At 39.8% G+C, this 8508-nt stretch overlaps 1 protein-coding gene and 1 long non-coding RNA gene across 4 annotated transcripts in view; one reads left to right on the forward strand and one right to left on the reverse strand.

Annotated features, from left to right (window-relative positions):
• The window catches only part of stx17 (syntaxin 17), a 32285-nt gene extending 30221 nt beyond the window's left edge, over window positions 1-2064 (reverse strand). Inside the window, exons 1-2 of one of the 3 annotated variants that reach the window (XM_041248196.1) lie at window positions 1943-2064; window positions 203-379 (exon numbers count right to left, since the gene is read on the reverse strand). In XM_041248196.1, the coding sequence (XP_041104130.1) occupies window positions 203-325 (123 nt within the window). In that variant the 5' untranslated portion in view covers window positions 326-379; window positions 1943-2064. Of the gene's footprint in view, window positions 1-202; window positions 393-1942 lie in introns of all 3 variants that reach the window. The other 2 variants (XM_041248197.1, XM_041248195.1) reach the window with 2 other exon arrangements.
• On the forward strand, window positions 410-8266 carry LOC121314688. Its single transcript, XR_005950128.1, has 3 exons — window positions 410-1498; window positions 6683-6848; window positions 7407-8266. It is a non-coding gene; the product is annotated as an uncharacterized LOC121314688 (long non-coding RNA).
• Window positions 8267-8508: the final 242 nt, after the last annotated feature.

The raw sequence follows: 8508 nt of genomic DNA on the forward strand, positions 1-8508 counted from the left end.
AATTAGAATCTGTTCTGGTGAAGATGTTTGTGTCCCCTTTACCTGTCTGTTGTGGTAAATAACAAATAAAATTAAGCTTTTTTTTTTTTATTCTGAATTCAGTTTAATATATTTATCTAGGTAACTTGCATCAATTCCTCTCAGGATAGGGTTGTCCAGGGCAGTTAAGAAGGAGTTTTTAGTAGGTACTCAGATGCCTTACCTTTTCGATATTTATCTGGTGTTTTTTCAACCGTTCCAGGTCAATGGGAATTGCCACCTTGACAAACTTGTGTATGGGCAGCTCCAGGCGCCGAAGAGGCAGTTTCACTACATCATCGGCCATGCTGCCAGGAATTCGGGTCCGGCCTTTCCTCTTCTCATTGAGTTTGAAAATAACCTGGCTCAGAAACCAATAATGGGAAAGAAAAGAAAATAACTTGATTTTATATTAGTTACAACTAAATTACATTCTTAATTATATTGGGGTCATTTCAGCACAGGTGAACCAATGGGGGTTAAAATGTTAATGTTCAGTCAATAATGTTGGAAAGCCCTGAAACAAACTTTAAAATGATAAGGTTTTGTCCAGGTCAACCCCTACATGGGGAAAAAAGGTCATGAAAATGGCCGTTCTCATCACACGGGGCTTGAGTTACACTATTCTTATTTTGCATGCAGCTGACAACTTTTTCGATCATATGTAGTTGATGTGCAGTATCATAATCAACCACAAATGGTGAAAATTGTTTATAAATATAAATCGATTATTGTTTAGCCTAGGCAAAAAGAAAGCAATAACACACAAGGGGGCGTTCCAAATATGGTTCAATGCCCACATGCCTGGGTGTTGTTGAGTGCAAGGATTCTGGACCACATTTAAACACCAAGGAGAGTGTTAATGCTCTTAAAAAATGGCACAGCCCATCCTATTGCACCCCTCCTAATGTGAACTGGTTGATAATTGAATCAGGAAGAGCGGTTCCAAAAGCTCCAAGTTATGCTCCTTCTTCCTGCCAGTTATAATCGTTTTAAATGTATAGCTGTTTTAAATTATCAAGTAACAATTATATTTCATGTGTCAGTCAACTTGAAGTCACAATAGGAACAACAACCTGTTCTATGAGGCATAGACATAAACATAATCTGAACATTGTTAGTGTATGTATGTATATATTTATATATATATATATAATCACAGAAATGTCTGAAATGTGATTATATAACACAATGTAGCTATTTTTTACAATTCAGTTTAACTCCGAATTCAGTTTAAGCTATGCACTCTACGTATCCTGTGTCTTGTTAGTATTTTAAACGTAGTTTCTGACCTTTCGTTATCCACTGAACAACTTTCCCTCGTGTTCTTTATAGCAAAGGGCTCTTAACTTTCGGAACAGGAAACATTCTCCCCAGCACAGAACAGAGAAGGGCTCTTTTACTCGATATGCAGTCTCCCTCCTTCAGATATGTGGGGAAATTATTCAACTGATCTCCAGAATAGACAACTAATTTTTTGGTGAGCATACAATGTCTAGCAACCCAGAAATGTGTATGTACGACAGGAAGTACAGACTTGTCTATTTTGCTGTTGTAGTTTGATGTTCGACAACAGCCGAACTCACTGTTTAGAAGAAATTATTATTTGAAAACACCAGTTTATGTTTTTGTTTGTTTGTTTGTTTGTTTGATTGTTTTTTAAATACGTATCAGATTAAAATGAATTAATTGGGGGGAAAAGGTTTTACGATACATGTAAAAAATCCCACAGCCGTTAGAATACCTTAGTGAAGCACTGAATAAGAAAAACTATTTTGCTAAATACATAATAGAGTAATAGTAACAAAAACAGGTTCCCCACAATATATACAGCCTGAGACTGAACACGATTTTACATTTGCTATATTCCAGCAATTAAAATAAACACAAAAGCTCGATGACGTAGTAAAAAAAAAAAAAGTACCTTAAGATGAAGATATGAGCAGTTAAACCAGCTGTGATCCTGCTGTCTGTAACGATCTGTTTATAAACAAAGTCCCTACCAGTTCTTTGTGTGTCGCTCTATCTCTTCCGACTTGTGTCTAACATGTAGCCCAAAAATAGAACCGGTGAGAAACTGTATGTGGCGATAACGTGAACTTCATCACCTGAAAGTAGTGTGTCTGTGTGTGTGTGTCTATATATATATATATATATATATATATATATATATATATATATATATATATATATATATATAAATATAAATAAAAATATAAAGTTTGTTTAGGTGTTTTTTTTTTTTTTTTTTTTTACAGTTTGGTTCCTAGTTTCTGTATCAAAGCTAGACAGCTGCGGTGGTTATTTATGGAGTGCGGGTAGTGTAGTGTAGTTTGTCTTTGTTACAGGTAACATCACTTGAGCTTATAATATTCTACCTCCTGTGTCACACATACTGGAGGAATGAGGAGCACAAGTACTGCAGTACTACTGGTCTGAGTGAAAGTGAAGATAAAGTCTGGGAAACACAAAGGGCAAGAGAAAACTACTAATTAAAGACTGGGTTTAAGATTGTTTCTTGTCACGTCTGTTTGAAATAAAAAAATAAGCGAAACAGAATCAAGATCAGTCAAGATATTAACGTAAAAACAAGTGACTTTGTTTTGTAATTAGCAGCTGTTTCTGAGTTTAATTAGGAAACAGTCGGCTCAAAATAAATTTAAAGGGACGTCATGTGATCAAAAATAAAACCCCCAAACGATCTGCTGTCAACAGGATATACCCCCTGCAAGTGGAACACTGTGTCACAGTGGGTTATTTCCTGCATACAATTGCTGAATTAATAATGTCGGATTGGCCTCTTAGACAGTAACTGCTTAGTGCTGAAGTCAGCATGAGGTGCATGCCTACAGATGGGACCTGCCCTGTTATATAATAAGATTAACGTGCTTTCTGTGATTGCAGCTCTTTACAAGACACCTGATACCTCAATACTCGATTCAGTGTAAATGTTCTCACTGAAGTATGTTCTCCAGAATGGCTCAAGTTATCACTTTTAACACTGTTCCTTGTAACTAGTCTGTACCTCTGAAACACCCAGGTCCTACATCTTTAACACGAGGAATAATAATAAGATAACAAACAAGCTGGGAGAGTTATGTTAAACTGTTAATAAGTGGGGTGTTTGGGCATCTGTTTGTAAGTTCTAATTTTCAGGATATACAGTTCTTTTAGGTATTTATTTTCAGTAAAGATATTCCCATTAATGGATGGATTAAATCAAATAAGCAACAACCATATGCTGCTCTCCTATTGTTTTCTGTAGAGGTCTACTGTTCTATTATTATTCAATAATAAAACGGTGAATAGAGCACAGCTGAGAGATGACACCAATATTGCACATGTTTTCAGTGGATCTCAATGATTATTTCAGCCAAATAAATGGTAAATAAATAACTCAGCAATAATGGAACTCCCTCATTCAAATAATTATTGACTTTATTACCTTGTAATATGTCAAAGCAATTCCATTATCCTTTAAATACGATGTTGTTTCCTTGTTCTATGGCACTGTGTGGGCCAGGGTTAATTGATAATCAATAAATCAACACCTGGCCACATGCTGCACATGGACTTGAATTAGGCATGGAGGGAATTCAAATCTCCTGTCCTGCCATATCTAGCACAAACTTAATTAACAAATTAAACACGTTTTATTTCTAAACAAAACAAAAAAACTGCTATTTACAGGTGCAGAGCCCCAGCCCTGCTACGGGGACAATTCAGTCAAACTTCCATATAGCAGATCAAGTCGTAGCTTTGTTGACAAAAATGACCCAAACTTGATAACATTCAGTAACCCTATGAGACATGCGTGGGGAACCCATGTTCCTGAAGGGCCAGTGTCTCTCCTGGTTTTGTTCCAACCGTGCCCAAAATTACAATTAGTCTAATAATTGGTCCAATTAAATAATTTAGGGCACAGTTGGAACAAAAGCCAGGGGGAACACCGGCCCCTAGGAACAGGATTCCCCACCCTTGCTATAAGTTTGAAATTCACTGTGCCTTAATACAGGTAGGGAATGAATACAGGTACTGTATTTTTTGATTGAATTGACCCCTGATTGTGAAGTATATTATTAATTGTTTTGAATAAGAGATCTGGATTTCCTTTCCTTAAAGGAGATGTAGTGGATTTGGAGATGACTGGCTGGCAGTAATAAATCAAGAGGGAATGAGTAGCCTCTTGGGGTCACAGTTGAGAGTAAAAATCATCTGTGGAGTGAGAAGAACAGCAAGGCTAAACATTATCATATAGTGATCAGTGATTGCTAGATCAGTCACAATGAGATTAAACAGCTCTAGCCCACAACAGAAAAACATTAGTGCTAGAAACTCTTTAGTGAGAGGTGCAGTGGAACGCTCAACGTGAATGTGGAAATCACCCAGAATAAGTGTTCTGTGAACTTCTGAAAGTAACCAGAAAATCAGAAAACAGTGAGAAAAGGAAGATTGGCTTTAGGTGGATGATAGACAATAACAATTGTAAACGGTTATCAATTCATCCTTTGAACATCGTGGAGACTCAAAGTGAACTTCAACTAGCATAGCTCCCAGGATTGTCTCAGCTTGCCACTGAGTGTAGAGACCTTGTGTAAAGGCTACATTGGTACAAAGACCACCCTGCAATTAAGGCCATATTTTTACAGTGCCAACTCCATTGACTTCAGCGTTAAAGACCTTTGATATTAACCCCACTATTAAGGCCACATTTTGTTGGTCCTTGACTGGTTTCACTGTATATCAACCTGTAGAACTGGTTACAGTTCTTACATGCATATTTGAACTAAAATAGGTTCTAAATAACACAGTACCTGAGTGGGTGGATGGAAAATTTGAATGTGCGGTTAAAACAGAAAAGGTTAAAAGCTGTTAACATTTGAAAATGTGTCAATCGCTTCACCAAAGTTAGCACGGCAATGCTGTTAGTTAATTCTTCTTTTTTCTTCTAGTTCTTGTGCACTGATAAGAATCAGATGCTTCAGAATTCAAAAGGATCCAAACCTTTCATTTTTTCATTCTATCCAAATAAAAAAAAAAAAAAACAATTTCAATGTCTATCACATTTCACACTTGTGGTTAATCAAAAGCTCTGACAGTAGGGACGGGACCAAAGGGAATGGTAATAACGCACGTCTTTCTTCTGGTAGAGGAGGCGTTTTTGGGGAAATTTACACGTCACTCAGATACAAACCCAACCAAAGGGAAGCTGGGTGGTGGCTAATAAAACAACATCTCTGTAGATACAAATACAACCAACACACACACACACACACACACACACACACACACACACAGAGCTCCCTCCTTATGAGGCATTGATTCATACTTCAAAACTGTCCATAAGGCAGTGTGGTCATGACTCCTATTTGCACCATAATGCCACAATAGCTGCTGACTACAGCTTTATAATTATATTTTGTTGTCTTCAGTTTAGAGAGAAAGGGAAACAAATACCAGTAGTTTTATTAACAATTTATTGTTCCAGGAGCATTTATGTTTGTGTGTAGGAGCGTTATAGATGCTACTGGACCTGCAAGCCTTTTGACCAGATGAATTGTCAACCTGCTCTTAAAACACATTAACGGTGGTGATGCTATTGAAGTTGCATGGAATAATCATTTAAAACAACAAACCATTTCCAGCATGTTTTCAAAACCAACAAGCAACTAAATTCCTTTAAGGATATGTAGGAAGAAATGTAAGAATAACAAATGTGTTTCCAAACAATTGTGACATTTCATTGTCCCAGTAAACTGCAGTTAAGCAGTCTTATTATTGTCAACTAGTTATTACAAAAGGGTTGATAGAGGTTTCACACAAGGTCAACTTCCATAACGAGAGATTCTGGAAACTAGCAAGGGAAAGCTATTATGGAACACTGTGGTGGGGTGCCCCACCCCTGTGCGTATTTTTGTGTTATATGTTGTATGCGGTGTGTATGCACTGGTGCACGAACATGGTTTATCGCAGGTGATTTAAAATATATAGTTGTATTTAGGCATGGGGATTGCACAATCACTTCATACGCAGATAAAGTGTGTGTTAGTATGTGGGCACAGGGATTGCACAAATTAGTTCATGTGCTGGGATTCAAGTGAATGGTTAATTAGTGATTGAATCCTGGCACAACTGTATATATATATATATATATATATATATAGATGCACAAATCACTCATGGGGGTTTGGATGTAAAGCGAGGAGGTACGGGAGAGAGAGAGAAGGAGATAAGCTAAAAGATAACAATTGCTACTCCTCCTAGAAGCATCCAGCACAGTTGTTGTCGTTTTGTTGAGTGTTCGTTTTGTTTTGGTTGTTCAGTGTTTGTTCTGTTTTGTTAAACCTTTTATTTTGTTCATTTATTATTTACAATAAACCGGTGCAACAGCGCATTTACTCACTTTACTGTTGTCATTACTTCCTGTATTGATGTCATCTGTTCACAAACACACAGATATACACATGTATGGTGAATTTGTAACTAATATAAAGAGGGGTTTTTTGCCTTGGTATATGGAGATTGTGACGTACAGATGGGGTAGAAAGGCAGGAGATATTACTACTAAAATCAAAATGTTGGTAGAACATACACCTGTCTTGAACGTCTCACTAAATGGAGGCCTCTCTCACTATCTTTAGTTTCTGCTTTTTTCTTAATTCAGCACTTTGACCTCCAAGGCTTGAGCAAGAGAAAAGGAAATTGCACCTCTCCTCTCAGCGCCACTACAGCTCTCACCAGTCACTGCCGGGACATCCCCACCCGACCTTATCAACAACCTCGATCAGCTGCACCTGCATGCAATACGACGCCGCAAAGAACATGGTTTCGTAAGTCCAAAGACGAGTCACAGCCACACTGCATTTTATATCCACAACCATTGTGATATTATAAATACATTGATTAATGTTAATGTTAATAAATACATTGATTAATGTTAATGTTAATGTAATGTTAAAGATAATCATGTTTCTGACAGTTGTCTAAAGCTTAAAAGGGTTAGCACTACCAAGATGTTTTGTACCTCTCTTTTCCTGGAACAATTTTTTGTATTATACTGTAGCTTTTGCGAGAAATGTTTGAGGTTCACACCACAAAGGATTTGCAGGTTCTCAAATTCACAGTTTATAAAGCTGAGACTACACTGGGCAGGTAAAAGTGTGCTGCTTTACCAGTCAGTGTACAAATACACCTGAGCAGTGCAGTGTTACAGACTGTGACAAATAATAAAATAAAATAAAAGAAAGCCCAAAAAACACACTGTTTCGGCAGTGTGCTACAGCCACTAAATGCAGTCTCTGGTTCCTTGTTTCTGTAGTCCCGCTTCTCCTCTGCTCTAGGCTGTTTCTGTTGTGCTCTTATTCCAGCTTGTCTCTCCATCTCAGCAGAAGCCCGCTACATATCCACGCGTCCAGGGCACGCCCCTGGTGTGCCAGCCGGCAATTCCAAGTAGACATGGCTTCTCGTTCTCAATCCCCTGATGGTTGCAACATTTCATCCTTTGGTTTGTGCCAACAATGCTGGAACTGTGTACCACATGCGCAGCAAGCCAAGACCCTGATTGGTGTGTTTCTCCCATCTCTGATGTCCCTGAATACCTCTGCAATTGAACTGTTCCCGGCCCAACATCAAGAACACAGGAGTGCAGAAGGTGGAGTCCTGTACAGTGGGGGTGGCGCTGGTCTACCAGCCACTGTAGGACAGGCCGAAGGTCAGGATCCAATCCTTGTTGTTTCCTCTATTCTTTGGCTCCGACCATGGTCATCTCCTGGCAAGTGACAGCCACAGCCCAACTAAGCGATGGTTCCTGGCTTGGTTCCTGATCATGGCCCTGTCCCGTCCTGGCCATCGACAGCTCCCTTTCCCAAGCCTCCCTCTTCATGCAGTGGTTGCACTCCTCTCTGAGGAGGGTCGGTGGGAAAGGGCATCCGGATTGATGTGGCGAGCTCCAGCCCAGTTCTGGATCTTAAAATGGAAGGGCTGGAGATGCTCAATCCATCAGGCGACCTGCCCTTCCTAAGACAGCACAGCTCCGAGCCCCTCATTGCTGGTGTCCGTGTCCAGGAGGAATGGTAGGCTGAGATCTGTGGGTTGAGCACCGGGGACTGTGTTAGCACCTCCCAGAGGGTGTGAAACGCAGCCTGACATTCCTCTGTCCATTCAAGGGGTTTTCCCTTGTGCAGCAGATGGTGCAGTGATGATGGTAGTCCCAGACAAAGCAGCAATAGTAGGAGGCCAGGCCCAGGAATCCTCAGAGTTGCCATTGGTAGGCAGGGGTGGGCCACTCCTGAACAGCAATCACCTGGTTGTGTTGGTTTCCCAAGCCGGTCCCCAACAGGAGCTGGGCTCGGTTGCAGTCAAACACGGGGGAGCTGGTTCCATGGCAACCCCCCCCCCGTCTTGAGCCGGATGCACTAGCTCAGGGTATGCCCGCTGTATGAGGACAGTAATTCCGTTCCTCAAGACCCCCAGGGACTCGTTGGGTTCTCC

This window comes from Polyodon spathula, chromosome 4, assembly GCF_017654505.1.
Source record: "Polyodon spathula isolate WHYD16114869_AA chromosome 4, ASM1765450v1, whole genome shotgun sequence".
NCBI classification, from domain to species: Eukaryota; Metazoa; Chordata; class Actinopteri; order Acipenseriformes; family Polyodontidae; genus Polyodon; species Polyodon spathula.